General features: G+C 31.9%; 2 protein-coding genes and 1 long non-coding RNA gene across 5 annotated transcripts; 1 reads left to right on the top strand and 2 right to left on the bottom strand.

The window, feature by feature from the left end:
• Window positions 1-1,123: 1,123 nt before the first annotated feature.
• LOC102664552 (uncharacterized) lies at window positions 1,124-3,686 on the bottom strand. Its single transcript, XR_416138.4, has 4 exons — window positions 3,502-3,686; window positions 2,335-2,423; window positions 1,711-1,798; window positions 1,124-1,359 (listed from the first exon to the last, which is right to left on the bottom strand). It is a non-coding gene; the product is annotated as an uncharacterized lncRNA (long non-coding RNA).
• Window positions 3,687-8,414: 4,728 nt separating this feature from the next.
• On the top strand, window positions 8,415-10,613 carry LOC100798084 (WRKY transcription factor 22). Its single transcript, XM_003534491.5, has 3 exons — window positions 8,415-9,096; window positions 9,397-9,507; window positions 9,774-10,613. The coding sequence occupies exons 1-3, from the start codon at window positions 8,678-8,680 to the stop codon at window positions 10,288-10,290; spliced, it is 1,047 nt and encodes a 348-aa protein (XP_003534539.1). The 5' UTR covers window positions 8,415-8,677; the 3' UTR covers window positions 10,291-10,613.
• A 2,497-nt stretch (window positions 10,614-13,110) lies between these two features.
• LOC100820119 (3-methyl-2-oxobutanoate hydroxymethyltransferase 1, mitochondrial) lies at window positions 13,111-17,407 on the bottom strand. Of its 3 annotated transcripts, none has more exons than XM_003533546.3 (5): window positions 16,931-17,407; window positions 15,522-15,728; window positions 14,992-15,138; window positions 13,862-13,912; window positions 13,111-13,776 (listed from the first exon to the last, which is right to left on the bottom strand). In XM_003533546.3, the coding sequence occupies exons 1-5, from the start codon at window positions 17,276-17,278 to the stop codon at window positions 13,513-13,515; spliced, it is 1,017 nt and encodes a 338-aa protein (XP_003533594.1). In that variant the 5' UTR covers window positions 17,279-17,407; the 3' UTR covers window positions 13,111-13,512. The 3 variants fall into 3 exon arrangements, with proteins under 3 accessions (XP_003533594.1, XP_014617883.1, XP_040861099.1); XM_014762397.2 differs by having other exon boundaries at window positions 13,635-13,776; window positions 13,888-13,912; XM_041005165.1 differs by lacking the exons at window positions 13,111-13,776; window positions 13,862-13,912 and adding an exon at window positions 13,921-14,578.
• Window positions 17,408-18,421: the final 1,014 nt, after the last annotated feature.

Below are 18,421 nucleotides of genomic sequence, written 5' to 3'. Positions count from 1 at the left end.
CTATTGTATAGAACAACATATATCAATTCTGCTAAGTAGTTTATGGAATTATATGTATTTTGTTAAAACATAATTTTGAAAATTACTTTTTGAGATATCATATACCAATTCTAGAAAGTAATTTGGGGATCTATATTTTAACAAAATACACAGTTTTGGAAACTACCTTCCAAAATTAATGTATGTGTTGTTTTGGAAAGTAATTTTCAGAAGTCATTTCTGGAAAGTAATTTCCAAATGTCATAAACAAAATATGAAACATCAATTGTTGGATGCATACTAATTTCAATGCTAAAGACTGAGAGACAAATAACCATGGATGAAACATGAAGAGACACCTAACTTTACTCTTATTTTCATTGTGTAAAAATAATTGAAGTATCATGTACACTTTATAATAGGTGAAGTTAATCATGAATGATCCTTGAAATATAGTGCCACATGAAGGAAAACATACAATGTTACAAAAAAAAAACTTGATAGAAACATAGTATTACACAAACAAGATTTAAGGAATAATGAATACAAATGATGATGCATTGGGTTTAAAATTAGGGTTTAAATAATAAAAAGATAGGGTAAAAAATAAGATTTAAAAGGTAATAAACAGGGGGCTTATATATTGTTCCAAAAAATAATTTTTGTAATTGTATATTTTGTTAAAATACAGTTTCAAAAATTACTTTTCAGAATTGGTATATATTGCTTTGAAAAACATTTTTCGGTATTATGTTTTAACAAATAAAAGGGTAAACTGAACAATAAAAAATATAGATATTAACACAAGTTCAGTTTAAAAATTCTCTTGTTTTTATCTTTTATCTTCTTCTTGATGTTTAATATACGTTGAATGTCTATACATTTCAAAACAGATACTTATCTTTAAATCAGTGGGATGTGTATATATTAATGGACGAAATTTTAAAATGTGAAATAAAGAATTATAATAATTGTAATTTATACAATATCGATTTCATGGATGGTGGATGTTGTTATAAGAAATTTATACATCAGTTCTAATTAAAACTGATATAGAAATATTTTTCTAAAAAAAATATGGCTTGTTCTCTTTGTTTTTCTCCCATTAACCAATTGCACGTCCTGCTACAATGAGAATGCATAGTTACATAAAAAAAATGCATTTGAATAAATAAAACAAATCTACAAATATTCAACCAAAAGATACGGGTTCAAAAGTAATCCGAATGTAGTTCAAATAAAGCTACAGGAGTTCCTATTTGCCTGTCCACTCACTTGAGTCCCCTTTAGTCTTGGTTATGTTTTTCAATTTCTCATTTGTAGCCACGAGTTCATCAGTTATGCTGGTTCATTGGCTGAATGCCCTGCATCTGGAACCACCTGAAACCATTGTATGATTAAGTAACTTGACCATGTTTTGCTGAATATTAGTATGAGTGTCTTGATAAGAAACAAAATATTAAAAAATGAAACTTTAAGATCTCTATCCTGAAACTTGACACTTAATTATCATAGCATGCAGAGAAGTGAGAGAACCAATGTATGCAAGAAAAATGAGCAAAAGCAACATTCTAGTTTCACCCTAAAATCTGCCTCTGGCCAAGCTTTATGAAGACTTGAAGTCCCAGCCAGAAATCATAAGACAACAAACATCATATCTTCCCCACAATGTTAAGAATAAAAAACATTAAGAATCTATGTTTTAAAGAATGCAGTATAAAAGTTATTTACCTGAACAATTGTGGTGTTCATATGCCTTATTTTATCAATTCTGTCCAACATTGTTCACAAAATAGTGGTTTACAATCCTTGCAAATGCCTGATAGAAAAATGTAAGTATTTGTTATCACTCATCAGTATAAGTTAAAGAATCTCAACCACAAACAACAGCAAAACACAATCATAAACAAATCCTAAATTAATAAGGGAAAAGATTCTACACTTCTTTTTTTGAACTTGTTTTCTCCCTTGTTAAAATTTGTAAAGTCAGACAATCCCTAGTCAAATAGAGTTACTTCTTTATATATAAAAGAAAGTCATCACAATCAATATCACCATGGTTCAGTTCTTCACTGCAACAAATTGTCCTCCTTCTACTCTATTCATCACAATCAATAACCAGGCTTTCACTTAATATATCAGTGAACAAATTAAAAGGAAACTTTTATTATTTAACTTTCTTTAACAGATCCAGAGAATTGTCTGAAGAAGCTAACCTGATTCGAGCAGAGTACAAAAGCATGAGGAACTTTGAAATTAATTTACGTGTCACTTGCAAACTAAAATCTCGAAATTCAGAATTTAGCTAAAGGCTAATTAAGAGATTTTTTTTTCTTCTAATAAATATGTCCTTACCATCCATAAGGAAAATGATGACTGACTCCACTTATTCAAGTGCCTTTGCCCAAATGTTGTGTCCTTTGCAAGCCTGAACCTCTTAGGAACTGCAATACGGAGATGGCCAAGGTCGGAGTTAGATACAAAAAAAGAAATATAGAAAGTAGAAAAGTATATTTGCCCCAATTTTCAAAATTGTCTGCTCTACTTACGTGGGATTGCATCAAACTTTATTAATTTGTATCTTATACTCATGGTGGATAAGTATCAGAAACCACCCAATGAAGGATTAAATTCTGATTTTTGTCCCATTTTCTCTATTCTAATAAGTTACAAATATTAGCACTAATCACGGTACCTATGCTTTACAAATGATATATCATGAAAAATAAAACTGACTACCTATAAGAACAATAATGCAATCAATGATCTGAAACAGGATAACCATGTTTGGGATAAAGGAAGGATATGCACAAGAACAATGCAGACCAACATACCAGAACTTTGGCACTCCCAAAATCACATAATTGGTTTAGTTAAAAAAAATTAAGTTATTTACCATGTGGTCGTAGGTTTAATTCTCACAAAAGGGGCCAATGATGTAGTTCAGTTCGAGATATTCAACTTTGATTTTGACTGAGTTCTGAGATGCACTAGTGATGGTTTCCTCCTTTGGGACAGTTGAGTTTCAATGGAAATGAGTTGGGATACCTTTAAAGACACCTCCTAATGTATATAACAAAAGTTTAGTAGCTTGATATTGCTAACCCTAGTTGTTTTTACATGGATATCCCCAGGCTGGATTAGAATACATAGTGCAGGACCCAAGATATTTATAAAAAGAAAATTACCCATTCTAAAATAAAATGCTATTAATTTACTCCAAACCAAAGTATATTTTCAAATTTCAAGATATATCAAAGTTGTCTTACAACTAAATCAAGGCAATCTATTTCATTGAGTTAGGTTTCTATATACCAGTCTAAAACAAGGTAATCTATATGAATAAGGTATATATACACACCAAGAAAGTTGTGAAACCAATCCTACTCCACAATAAATTAAAACATGGCATTAATCATTTTGCCATATGATTTGCATCTATTTATTATCCATCGATTACACATGGTAAGGGAATACAATATAAAGTAATCGATTGAGACACATGGCATTAATTGCTCTCACATGTGGTGGGACGCCTCTGCCAGTCTGCTATTGTGATACCTTCCTTCCACCATGAAATGCTCTCCCTGTCTCTCTTTCTCTTTCTATTTGATGAGAAACTAAGTGGGAATTCTGTAGTTAACTAGGTTTCTTATCCTTTCTCATAGAGGAGGTACCTTTCATGCATATATATGAGACCTTAATTGATTCTGCCAAGTGTTTAACTATGACCTCTCTTGTGGTTATCCATTATTGTATCTTATCTTTCTTTTTTTTTCACGGTAAAGAGAAATCGAAATTAGGGTGGGTGCGGATATTTTGTTGGAAATTGAATATATTATATAATCTTTGTACATTTTTCTTATTATAACATGTATAAAAAAAATTCAATAAGGATATTTCCCAACTGATAGTGAAAAATTAATTACTTTTCGAGATATAAAAGTCGCCAAAATATATTTTGTCTTCCTAAACAAAATATTTTTCATACACATACATAATCAATCAGTAATCGAAGCTCAGCATTTGACCTTGTTAGTATTTATAACATGTATCATATACTAAATATTTGTCATTTGGTTGTTGGTCACATCTTGTGCCAAATCCATCATAGTCATTTCATTAGTCACTATACTAAAATTGGCCAATTTTTCCTTTTTTTTCTTTCTTTCCCTCTATGGAAGAAAATACCAAGACCCTATGTGATTGTGCATGTGGGTTGACCATCAAACTCGACTTTAATGTCTCTATCAACGCATTGCTCTGGAGTCATTAACCTCTGAAAATGTCTTGAAATCATGTTCCATATCAACCTCTTGTTGATAAGGAAAATGAAATCTTTGTTGTTCAAGGGAGCGTGGTTTCTAGCATTGTGGAAGTTCTGTACCAACCACATGTCCCCTTCTACTAATGTATAGTCTATGCTCCCCACCTCCTTCAATTCTCAACTTGTAGAAACAAATAAATGATTCTCGTATGCATATATATAAATGTCAAAAAACACGACAAGAGCCAGAAAAATTGCAAAAAATATATATATATCCTTTGGTAGTGCCAATGGAGTCCCTACTTCTAGAATAACGTTTCTCTTCCTCATCTTCAACAATTAGTACTATCATCATATAGTAATGTGAACTTTTATTTATTTACTTGTTAAAGAGAAAGTTATACTAATGATTTGGGTTTTACTCTATTGAGTTTCATAACCGAATGATGGGTAGAGAAAAGGAAAATTTGATTATGCCTAGCTATTCATGTATTATTATATGAATAACTTTTGTTTTTAACAAAATGTTTAAGTGAATAGAGTTCTGGACTCACTAGAATCATGATAGACTTCAAGATTAGAACCTTTACAAATACATTTATAAATTATCCATCAATAAAGTTTTTACAAAAGATAATGAAAATAAAATTTGCATGTTTTTGAAATAAGAATTCATCTTTTATCAACTGAATCTATCTCTGTTGGCATTCATATTTTAATTATTTTTTTACAATTGTATATTTAAGTGATCCAATGTAACTTAATTTTATTAGTAAGTCAAACGTGGTAGATGTCCGCTGTTATGATTACAGGTGGTGTAAAATGTCGTAGATTCCCATAATTATGATTTTCTTAGAAATGGTAAAATAATATTGCTACTAATTACCAAATAATCAGATAATGTAGTAGTTCTGTAGTTCATACTTCATATATAGTTAATCGCCTCTTGTATAGACCAAATTTTACAAACCCAAGCACCAACACAAACACAAACACGTTGCCACTGCAAGGATATAGTTGAAATAAGTTTAAGCCCAAAACCATGTGGAAGTTACTGTTTCTCCTCTAAATTAACAGCATGATATTGTTGCTAGTTTCAAAGGTCTGCAAAAAATTCTTGTAGTTGTAGTGTTTTCCACGTTAGAAATTCATTAGTTTGGTGATGACCGTTTGTAGTCACTGGAGCATTAACATTATCATTAGGGTTTTATTAATAACAAATGTAAATTTCTTTTATTGAAAATTATGATGAGTACAACTTTCATATATATATATATATATATATATATATATATATATATATTATCGAGCAAACATTAATAGTTAGTTTATTAATTTTTTTTATTAACGAAAGGATTCGCAATTTATCTTTCCTTCATTTTTTTATTTTCAAATGAATCTTATATCTTTGCTTACTTCCTATCATATTATTATCAGCAAAAATAAAAAAATAAAGAATGTTAGTGTAAAAAAAAATATTAATACGTACGTGCGCATACTAATTAATCAATAACCATGAAAGTTGGAGTCCTTCTCGTAAACCCACTCTCTGTGTTTTATGAATCTGTATGGGGTCACAAATAAAAGTTTGGAATATAAATGAAGTTTCAAAAGGAACCATCAAAAGGAAGGTGGTGCGGGGCCAAGGCGATCATTTTTTCCCAATTGAGATACAGTTTTGCTTTTTGTTGAAAAAAAGAAAAGGAAAAGAAATAGAGTTTTATTTAATACAACACTTCATTTGAAACTTGTAAAAAAATATATAAAAAAGTGGAAATAGGGGGGAATAGATGGTTATGGGTTTTGAGTTTATATTTTATTAAATTTGATTTTGAAAAAATTAATATTGAAATGTGAAAATACTAGGGTATTGACTTTTTCGAGAACTAATTTTACTGCTATTTTTAGTGGGATATAAAAATTCTTAGAACGAAAAGTGTTATCTTTAATTTAAATAAATTCAAATTGTTATTATGCACTAATAGCATGCAAGTGTTATTCCTTTCCCACGGCACATTTTTTATTGAATACCTCGTGCACCCACGTTTTCGATTCGAAACGCGGTTCGCATTCGCCTGCATTCGTGTGCAGTACCTCCACCATGTGACTCAATCATTTACCGTGAAACCATCTCTCGCCGTTAGATCTTACACCATAGGATTCTGATGCTGTGGAAGCCGTTTAGATTTGCGATCTTACTTTTTCCCAAAAGCAAAAGTGGTTAAGTGTGAACTTCAGAGCTGTGTCTGAAGCCGCAGCCACACCTAACCGTCGAACCAACGCAATAAGAAACGTCAGTAATACATTTTTATTAAATGATTTAAGTTACTCTTTATTAATAAGTTCGTCATCAAATTTTATTTTAATATTTTTAAAACTGTTCTATTCCACTTGCTTGAAATTAATGTCCAGATTCAAACTTTGACTATTATTTTTTTTAATATGTAGGAACTTGTTAAAACTCTTCTTTATTTTTCTTCTTTCTTATCAATGAATTCCTTGAATTCATACATTCAAAAATGGAAATCATTAGATAATTTTTTTTTTTTGGTGAGTAGAATGTTAGGTGCTGAAAGTTGCAGAACTGGTTTCGAAGACCAATGACCTCCAGAAAGAAAAAAGATAAAATTCAGGAAAGACTTATTTCATTCATGATCCTTATTTGCTATTTACATCATTATATATAATACTCTAATAACAAAATTGATTCTAAGAGAATATTGCAATAACAGAATTGATCAAGCTGTTCCCTGCTAGCAGAGCATGATCAAGCCAAGGATCTTCTAGAAGTTAATCACTGCTGGCCTCACCAATCTTCCTAAAACCGTTTGTGACTTTTCTCTTGGACTTCCCTACTATCCGCACCTCCTGTTTTGCTGTTGTGCCTCCTGCTTCTGCACTTGTTTTGCACGTTCGTATCAGAAGTATCACTAGGTTAGGAGTTATTTGAAGTTAGATTCATCAAAATAATTCAATTTGCATTTAACAGTTGCAATTAGCTGAATGTAGAGAGAATCTCGATCCCTTTCTGACTCACATTCTCTTTTTCTTGACTCTTAGGCTAGTTTTGATGTGTGGCGTGTTAAAACAAAATGGATTAAATCTCTTTGTTACATTGAAGTAACAATATACCACGACCAACAATTCACATATTTTAACGTGATTTTTTAGGATCCACCACTTAACCAAATATAGACTTAGTTTCTTTGTCCTTGCTCTTTGTGTGAGACACGTCAAAACAAAATCGATTAAATCTTTGTATTGACATTGAAGTAGCAATGTGACACGATAACTATTAACGTATTTTACGCGATTTTTCAAAATTTACCGCTTAACCAAATATAGATTTAGTTTTTCTGTCCTTGCTCTTTGTGTGCTCTTTATTGACATTGAAGTAGCAATGTGCCATGACCAACTGTTCATATACTTTATGCGCCGCTTAATCAAATTTAGACTCATTTTCTTTGTCCTTGCTCTTTATCATTCTTATTAGGTCTTCTAATGTTTTTACTTTTTGTAATCTCTTAAATGTAAAAAAAAAAATTATCAAATAATTTCTACATTTTTTATTTTAATCTTTAACTTAACAAACAACTCCAACATCTATATAAAAAAAAAATTAGTGTACAATAATTACACTTATTTAAATTTACTTAAATCTCCCACCACTAAATTGAGTATAATAAAACTCAAAGAATTTACGAAATAATGTAAGATTTCACTTTATTCATAGGAATGAAAATGTTTTATTTAACAAAAAAATCATATTTAATTTTAGTATATATAAAGTTTCCAGAATTAATAATAACTACGGAACACAGTAAAATTAATCATGATCCAATAAATTAGACGACCTCCATTCGAAAAAAAATTGAGCCTAGTGGTTGCCTCAATGTCCATATATAAATGATCCAACTATTTGTGGCATTATTATATTTTATATGGTGTCGGCAAAACTTAGAAGTTAGAAAGAAATCCTTAGACCCTCATCATAAAGTGCGTGGGGACTTTCTCTACATCCGCCATAAAATTCATAGCCTAGTGTGAAGTGTCACCCCCCTTTGACATTTTCCAAAGTCAACCCCCAAATCACAAAACACTGTCTTCCAATGCCGAGTGAAACAAACAGGAAAAGATGAATTAAATAAAATCAATTAAAGTAAATAGATAAGCATAGAGATGCCAAAATGCCAACCAAACAGTCTCTCTCTCCATTGAAAAAAAGAAGAGAAGAAGAAACAACTTTTTGAGTTTTTTTCCCTCTCTCTCTCACTAGACTTTGTGCAAAACGCCCTCTTTCTCTTTCTATAAATACAAGTCCATCCCCACTCACTGCACCTTATCATCTCTCTCTCGCCAAAAGTCAGCGCCTTCTTTTGTCTTTTCTCTCTCTCAAAAAAATTCCACACACTGCAGAGTTTTTGTCTCTCTATGGCGGAAGATTGGGATCTACATGCGGTGGTTAGAGGCTGCTCCACCGTTACATCATCGTCGGTGTCTTCCTCATCTTCTTCTTCCTCTGGCTTTGCCTCTTGTTACTTCCACCCTGAAGCTGCTGCTTCTTCTTCTTCCTCTTCCGGCTTCAACATCTTCAAGGGTGAACAAGGAATAAGCCAAGCTTTGTCGCTTTCTGCGTACCCTTTTGAGGCAAGGAGCTCCATTGAGGAGTTGCATGAGCTTTGCAAGCCTTTCTTCTCTAAATCTCAGCCTCTAACGTTGCAGGCCTCTTCACCCTTGTCCTCACTCTCTTCCTATTCCTCTGCTCCACCCAAGTCTGTTTCAACGCAAGAGAAACAACAACAGAGGAGTAAGCAGCCACATGCTGTCACCACCCCACGATCTAAAAGAAGGTACAGATGTTTGTGCTTGCTTGGTTTTGATACCCCAGAGAAAAAAAAATGATCTTGGACTTGCCCATGTCTTAAAAATCATGTCTTTGGTTGATAATTTTGTGTTTGTTAAGGTTTTAAATTGCGGTTGTGGTCAAGATTTTGTTGCGATCTTTGATATTGTGGAAAATTGTGGTCAAATGCGAGTGATGAGACTGCAATTATGTCACTTTGTGGTTGCAGACAGTTTTTTAAAAACTTGGTTTGTGCATTTGTGAGATGTGCTTATGATTGTTTTTTTTTTTTTTTGGTATTTTTCAGAAAGAACCAGCTTAAGAAAGTTTGTCAAGTACCAGTTGAGAATCTCTCTTCAGACATATGGGCATGGAGGAAATATGGCCAGAAACCCATAAAGGGGTCTCCATATCCAAGGTTAGCCTACAAGATTTTCACTTGCAATTTTCTAAAATTTGGTTGAAAAAATTCATGATTTGGCTCTTTTAATTTGATGGCCCTTGATTTGAGATTGTGAGAAAATATGTGCATGGATTTATAAAGTAAAGGTGTTTGAGATCTCAATAGAGAATTTTGCAATTAATTATCACATGGCATCCCACTTTATGCTTTAAGTAATCAAATCCAAATTTCCAAAGTTGTGTACTTTAAGGTCTAATTGAGGTTTGATTTCGTTTTTGTAGGGGGTACTATAGATGTAGCAGCTCAAAGGGGTGTTTGGCAAGGAAACAGGTTGAAAGAAACAGATCAGACCCAACAATGTTCATAGTGACTTACACTGCTGAGCACAACCACCCTGCACCTACTCACAGAAACTCTCTTGCTGGTTCCACACGCCAGAAGCCATTGGCACCTCAAACAGCCACCACCACTGAAGAAGACTCTGAAAAGAGCAAGAGCTTCACAAAACCCACTTCCCCTGCCACCTCAGGGGCAGAGGAAGAGGCTCCAACACCACCACAAGGGGAAAAATCTGAGAGCAGAGAAGAGAAAGAGGATGTGATGGATGACGAGGAAGAAGATGAATTTGGCTTGTCTGATATGGTGCTTTCAGATGACTTCTTTGAAAGTTTGGATGAGCTGAGCCAACTCACTGCTCCTTCTGTTGTCACTGGAGACTGCTTCAGTGACCCCTTTTCTGCAATTGCAATCCCTTCTTGGGTGGCTAGTGGTGCTGCTACTGCTGGTGGATGTAGATGATTCTTTTGGGGGAAGGAAATCATCACAATGCTTTTCATTGATGACAATATGGACCTTTTATTTATTTATTGTTTGTAGAGGAAATGAAACATTTTGGAGGAATCTTTACTAACAATGGTTTGTGAATTGGAGGAAAAGTTTTCCTTAGTAGAGTAGTAGTGACTAGTAAGGTAGATCAATCAAAGCATTAATCTTGTTAAAAATGAATGATTATTATTAGGCATTCATAGTTTTATTATTTATGTCATCATACCTATGTGTTAATGTAAAACAATTTATTTTAGTAAGTTTTTTGTATGCTCCTTGAGTTGTGGTTGAGTTCATTGTATTTGACATTGGTTTTGTGATATAAATTGGCAAAAGCACTTTTGGGTTGACTTATAGTTTTTTCTTCTTGGTAATGATTATTATTATCGTGTGACTGTGACATATGGGTTCATGGTTGTTGCTTGTTGGGTATATATTCTAGTAGTACTGTGCATGAGCACCGATAGTAGTGAACCTTTTTTGGAGACACGAGGGGTTAAGGTAATCAAGGAATTAGATTCCCATCAAGCATATGCGTTTTGGTTTATATGGTATCTGGCTCCTATCTGTTTTATTCACTGAGAAGCAAAGTATTTCACGTCCCCTTCCCCAAATGAGAGCCACGTTAGCTTGAAGTTAACATGTTAGGCTCACCATTTTAGTTTTGTGCCATTTGCTTGGCTCCCAATAACTTTGCATCTCATGCCTAGTGGAAGGGGTCAATTTACCAAACATGCATCAGCTGGAAAATGATTTTTTTTTTATTTTTATAATTAAGTATATGAAGAGGTATGGATAGGACACGGGATAAGATGTTATACTTCATAGGTTAATATCTAAAATATATGATATTGGAAAATTCTTAGAAGGGCCATTTCTACATGCTAGATCATGTAACCATATATTATGAGTAACATATTAATAAATCTAAATTGATAATCAATATTATTTTCTAGTATATTAATTTTTTTAAAAAGACCATCAAGAAGTATTATTTTATGATGAATACTTGATATCTTAACTGAAAATTTCAAAACAAGATGAATCGCATCTTCTAAAAAAAAAAATTCACCCATCAAACTAACTTGTTATATTTTACTTTTTTTCTATAATAACAAAACTCACACAAAAGTTAAGAGATTTTTTTTTACATTATATTATATTTTAAGCTTACTTTTCTTAAAGTTAAAATAATTATTTTAATAATATTAGTGTGTTCATTTATATGGAGATGCCAATTTAAATAGCCAAATAAATAAATAAATATTTTATTTAATTCGACACCTATCAACAAGTGGCTAACATGTGTAAGATAAATGTCAAGTCAAAATAATGCTTGACACCAAGGTATTTCAAATAATTTTTTTATCAGGACATTTCTAATAATAGAAGTATTCGTACTTCATAGATTCATCTTATCATTGTTGCTAAGGATAAACCACGTGATTTACATTTTACAGGATTTTGAAATATCCGTTACTAACCATAGAAAAAGAATCATTTCATACAATTGGAAGGAAAGTGAAGTATCGAATTTGGTGATGTATATACGCAATTAAAGCAAGAATTTTACAAGTAGCCGTGTGAAGGTGAAAATGTTAACAAGTTGATTTTTCACCAATCATTTTACAAATTGTAAACCAAGTGTTGAAGTTGGACAGTGGTACGCCCAATATCATGTCACGAATAAACGATACTTATCCTTCAGGTTTTATTGTAGTTGGAAAAAAAATTGGATAGCATAAATTCGTTTTCTTTTTTAAGCACATGAAACAGAAACACTTGGTTCCCTATTTTAGAAATCAACATGGAACTTCTACTCAATCCATCACTCCATTTGAAAAGCTTGGTGGGAATTACTTTTAAACGGCTTTCAAAATATTGAAATCCAAAGTTATATATGGAATGTTGGGAACTCTGTCGGTAATGGAGCAAAGAATTTACCTAGAACATCATCATCATCATGCCTTTTACCTGCCGGAATTTTATGATTTTTGTAGGACACAGCTTAACAATATAACTGATAAACCAACATACAATTCGTTTAAAAGCCAAATTTGAAGGATACTGGAGTGGAAGAATCCTCAGTTCAAATAATAAACTATATATATTGCAATTAAAAAAGAAAGAAATATACCTTTTTTTTTCTGAAAAAGAAACTAAATCATAAGGGTAAGGTTTTTTAGTGGATTGTTTAATGTTATTACTCAATTAGGGACATCCTATGGTTCAACCTCACAATGTGTCATACCTTGGGAACTTTACAAACTTTAGGAAGGATCTTGTGGTGGGCAAATCCCAACTTTACTAGACAGAACTGTGTCACCAATATTTCACCTTCCACAAGCATCGGTGGTAAAGAATCATGGCCTCAAAAGTTGACCTTACTCAAGCGCACTTAAGAGCACATTAAGATAAGCTTTTAAATGAACACAGCACATTGCAAAATTATACACTCGACCTACATGTAATTGACCTTGGTCTGAAACATGCATTATGTTTGAGTTGGATACATGCGTCTAGGTTCAATATATCATGTAAGTATTATATTGTATGGTTATGTTTATTATGTTCATTGTATAATTATTAAGTCTCTAATGTAATTATGACACACGTTTTCTGGTATGGTTCTGTTTTCTCTCTCTTTCAAGGGACCAAGCTAGCAAATTGTTTTACTAATGGCAATGCAATGTCCTTCCCTGTAATTATTCATCATGAAAGAACGTGTCACTCTCTCTTAAAAAAATATGATTTGCAGGATTTGAAGAGATTGAAGAGTTGAAAAGACTTAAGTTGGTAGCACGGTTTTATACTTTTACTGATAGAAACATTTGATAAGCCAGAATTAGAGTACAGCAACACAGTACAAGTTATTCACTTCGTTGATAGAAACTTTGTCGCTTGTTAGCGTCAACTGTATCTTTATTAAATTGTTCACTTCTTGAAAATTAAAGACGATTTTGATCTCTGAAAAATTTGAAATCTATCATATTACTCTTTGAAAGATAAAAATCATCATTTTTGTTCCTGAAAGATGAAAAAATCAAACAATTTAATCCCATTTTAACGGTAATTCAGTCTCTGAAAAGGATTAAAGTGATCAACTATTTCCCCTTTCAAGGATGAAAATAATGATTTTCATCTTTCAGGACTAATGTGATTGACCTCAATTTTTTTAGGGACTAAAATACTGTTTTAGTCCTTTGTTGAGTTTCCTTTACCATTTGATTTGGAAGTATCCATATTTTGAACTGCTTCAACTGCTGCAGATGCTGCCTTGTCCAAACCCAATCTTTGCAATTCATTTATAAAACCATTTGCTTCAGCTTCACAGATTTTATATGGGATATGGAGAGAGCCAGGAAATGAACCATTTATCACATCTTCCTTGTATTCTAATAAGGCTTGTTTGATAACTTTTCCAACACAGGCATACTGTTTACAAAATTTTGGACTAACCTGCAAAAGATGGATTGTCTTGAATTTAGCAAAGAATCCAATAATAAAGGACAGAAAAAAACTAGGTAACATTTTCAAGAAATACTTTAGCATGAGGGTGTTGCAGCATACCAAGCAGATCATGGAAAACTAGCACCTGTATGAACAATGAATTAGAATTTAATTATGACTACACCAAGAATCATTCATAAATAAAAGGGCAGAGATTACGACTAGTTAGCATATGCTATAATATTACTGAGGTGTAAATAATTCATACGAGTACATAACTGAACGAAATTAGTTCACGAAATATACATGTCTAGGTTGGTTATTTATATAAAGGAAGATTTCTTGAAGTTAAACAAGAGGAAAAAGGTTGTTAAATTATTTCTCCTACAATAATTATTGTGACGGTAACAAACATGCTCCATTTAAATAACAAGGTAAAAAAAGAAAAAATGAATTGAAGATCTATCATTTCAAATTACAAGTAGGGATAAATCATCCAAGTGAGTCATTTGCTCATAAAGCAACAATTCATCTCAGTGGCAGAGAGATGATAACAAATTACAGAGATGAAAATCATGTAACTTACGCAAATCCATCCTTCAATAAAACCACACCATATGCTTACAAAATCATCAACTCCCTCAAACACAGAAAAGATCCCCAAGTTCTCAACCCCAAAAGATGTGAAAATTTCACTTCAAATAGTAGTTCCTTTAATATTCTCAAATCAATTGAGGGTTGGTCAAATTTGAAAGTGCACACAGTCTACTAGCAATTAGGATCAGCTGAACATCTCCAATTCAATATATATCTACATACATACACATGAAAATGAACAGAGAAAATATGTTATGGATTGACAGTGTAAAATAAATTTTTATCATCATTCAATCACAATTCATTATGTATAATAAATTTATTGACTTTTATGATAATTAATCATATTAAGGATGACTTGTAATTGAAAGATAATATAAAACCATTTTACAAATACATGACCAAAATTCAAATAAAAACATCATGTAATTAACACAACAATTTATCATGAAACACAATTCCCTACTTTGAAGTTGGTGAATGATAAATGCCTCAAGATAAAGCAATAGTCAAGTGTTTTTTAACTACGAAAAAATAGTGGCTCTAGTCTAGGCCACTCCACTCTTAATGAAGTTCTCAAATCTCAAGCATATAATATTAGGTAAAAGGTCAGCATGACCAACTTACCTGGCCACTGCAAAATGGACCAGCCCCAATTCCAATAGTAGGAATCTGAAGTGCTGCTGTAACAGCAGCCGCCACAGGTGCAGGCACACATTCTATAACAACAGAAAAGCACCCAGCTTCCTGAAAAGCCAATGCCATCTCCACAACCTTCATAGACTTATTCCTATTAGGATGACAATAAAATCCTGCAAATGCCAATTAATTAGATATTAAGGCCTAAATATGTTTCTTGTCCTTAAAATTTGGATCATTGTTGTTTTTTATCCCCAAAATTTAAATTTTCTTTTTTTTGTCTCTGAATATAAAAAATTATTCTTTTTAGTTTTTCCAGATTGATTTTTGGCAGTTTAAATATATAATTTTTGGTAGTCTTTGAATATATGAAAGATTAAAAAGAACATTTTTTAAAACTAGGAGATTAAAAAAAAAAATTTAAATTTAAAGGATAAAAAATAACAATAACCTAAATTCGAGGAAATAAAAACATATTTAAGTCATATATATTAATAAAGAGAGTTAATTAGATAGACCTTGATAGCACTAGCAACAGTCCTTCCTTGAGGTCTAAATCCCCCCAAAACACTAATGGCCTGAGGAGTAAGTCCCACATGTCCCATGACTGCTATTCCAGCTTCAACAATGGCCTTTGCTGCAACAACCCTTGAAGTTGACCCTCCTTCAAGCTTTATGGCATCCATGTTTCCTTCCTTTAACATACGTACTGCTGTATCAACTGCCTACAACTTACAATCAAATAGAAAAATTTACAACCACTGCACACACCTGAAAAATCTTTCATACTGAAATACTTGTCCTTGTTTTTCCTAACATTTTGATTGACCCAAGTTCTTGTTCCCTAACATTTTCCTTCATATTTCAATCCTGGTGAGTACTAAGAAGTAACAAAATGATTTTCATAAAATAAAAGAAAAAAACATAAATAAATTCTTAACTCCAAAAGAGCACACGAGCATTTTCAACTTCAAGAATATTTCAATTCCCACGCATTACTAGTATATTTTAGAAAGTGTTTTGTTGAATATATATAAGATAGAACTTAGATGTTGCCTTTGATTTTGAAGCATATTTTTAAACTATGTATAATTTTTTTTTATATAAATTGCAAGTATTTTCTGAGAGAATCTTGATTAATTGGCTTATAAGTTGGACTAGTGCGATAAAATTTTATTTTTTATTATTTTTAAAATACTGTAAAAAAATAATAAATAAATAAAAGATAAAACCAATCATATATAATATTAGATACAGTATTGGATTTTTGCATGCTTATGTATATGTTTTTACACCACCTCCTGTACTTCCTTTTAACGGTAAAAAAAGACAAACAGTGGGATTATGAAAATCCTATATATTTAGCATAAAAGGTGAAGCTTGACCTGAAACACTCTTTTTATACTTTTAAACTTTTTTGAATCTTAGAAAAATTACAAAAAATATAAATAAGAATAAAATTTCTCTTAATAAATATAGTAGCTCTTGGTTCTTGCAACTTTTGAAGAAACTCGACCAAAACTTTGGTTTTATACGTACGAAGACTTTTGAACTCAACGTACACGAGATAAGTTAAAGTCCTTCCTCGGGCAACTTCGTTTGTCAACTCAAAACATACCTCATTGGTTAATTAGAGACCAAATTCTATCAATACAGGTGCCATTTCAGTCCATTTTGTTTAAAGAAAATATTGAAAAAACATCAAAATTGAACAGAAAAAGGAAAATGATTGGAATAATAAATTAATTCTTAGGTACCCAAAGGTAAGACGTTGATAAAGCCAGCCAAATGCAACTTAGAGTCTGGACGTAAAATTATTCATGTTTTCATCTAAGTTTTTCAAAAGGTTTGTTCTTAGCCTCAATATATTGAAAGAATTTTCGCTATTACAGTGGAACCAAATGACAAGGTTAAAATCACGGTATACCTGATTGGAGCTGGATTCATAGGTTCCAAATGGCAAGTCTCCAACGAGAAGAGGCCTCTTAGCAAGCATTTGTTCGAGGGTGATCGGAATGGTGGTGTCGTGTCCATGGATCACCATGGACACAGAGTCTCCGACGTGGCAGACATCTATGCCTGCCACGTCGACATGCACCGCTGAAGGGTAGTCGTGGGTGGAGACCACGGTGATGGGTTCTTGCTTGCGGTGCTTCTGCTTCAACCGGGTCAGCGTCACCTTCTCCGCCGCCACGTTGCACGTGCTGCGGAGGTGGCGCAGACAATGGTTGGTTACAGTGGAAGAAGCTCTTGAAAGTGCTACTAGGAATTGCATTATGGCAAACACAGAATTGGAAATGAGTGATGCTGTGATTTTTTGTGTGAATTTCACTTTTCTGGTATTCGGTGAACAATGGGTGCATATGTTGGTTACGTTATTCGCATGTCAATAATCTAGCCTTTGTTTTTTCGAATGGCCAACAAAGACTTGGTATTTAAAATGGTTAAAGTATATTTATTTTCCGTGTAAAATTGAAAATGTTTTTTTTATATACGAATCGTTGCAATTTAACTCAAATAATAATATATTTTAATTTTACATAAATTAAAATATATTTAATTTTTTATAAGGAATAACAACATGCTAAAAATTTTACATACATGGATCAAAACGAATATTTTTTATTTAAAAATTCTCTTTTTATTTTTTCCGCCAACTCCGATTATCCTTCACCACACTCTTCTCTTTGTCGGTGTAATTGACAAAAAGGAAATTGAGAAAATTTTCTTACATCAAATGATCTAACGGAGAGACACACAAACAATGAAACTATGAAAGTATAGATGGGATATATGGAATAAAATCTCAAGCTTGTTGTCGAGGATGCCGTTGCATACCATTGTGTATTTCTAAATACTATTGCATATTAGTTTATCATCCTAATCCATTATCAATATTTTAAAATATAATATTAAAATAGTAAAATAAATAATCTACACATTATAATGCTTAAAATAAATAACTAATATAAAATGTATCTAAAAAATTCCTAAAAATCTATAAAAAAAGAAATGACAAAACTAAAATAAATTTAATAATATTTAAATAAGAAGTAAAATATAAGAAGCTAAAATGCTACCTAAAATAATGTCTCACAAAAACTACACCATATTAAAATAAATTTATTTACCAAATACGGTTGAATGGTAAAAAATTAAATTAAATAATATTTTTTTTTTGGTAAAATATCATTTGAATGATGGTATGTAAATATCTGATTAATTATATTTAACTCTGATTAAAAAATACTAATTAAAAAAATTAAGGATACTAAAAATCTTATTTAATTAGAATACTAATTAAAAAAGTATAAAATAACAATTTAATGCAAAAATAAAATCGCATAAACAAGAGTCATTGAGTCACCACTAATAAACGGCTGAGATAACTTTGTTTCTCCGAAACCAAATCATAGCC

Source organism: Glycine max, chromosome 9 (assembly GCF_000004515.6).
Source record: "Glycine max cultivar Williams 82 chromosome 9, Glycine_max_v4.0, whole genome shotgun sequence".
Taxonomy (NCBI): Eukaryota; Viridiplantae; Streptophyta; class Magnoliopsida; order Fabales; family Fabaceae; genus Glycine; species Glycine max.
This window is presented reverse-complemented; position numbering and strand designations above follow the sequence as displayed.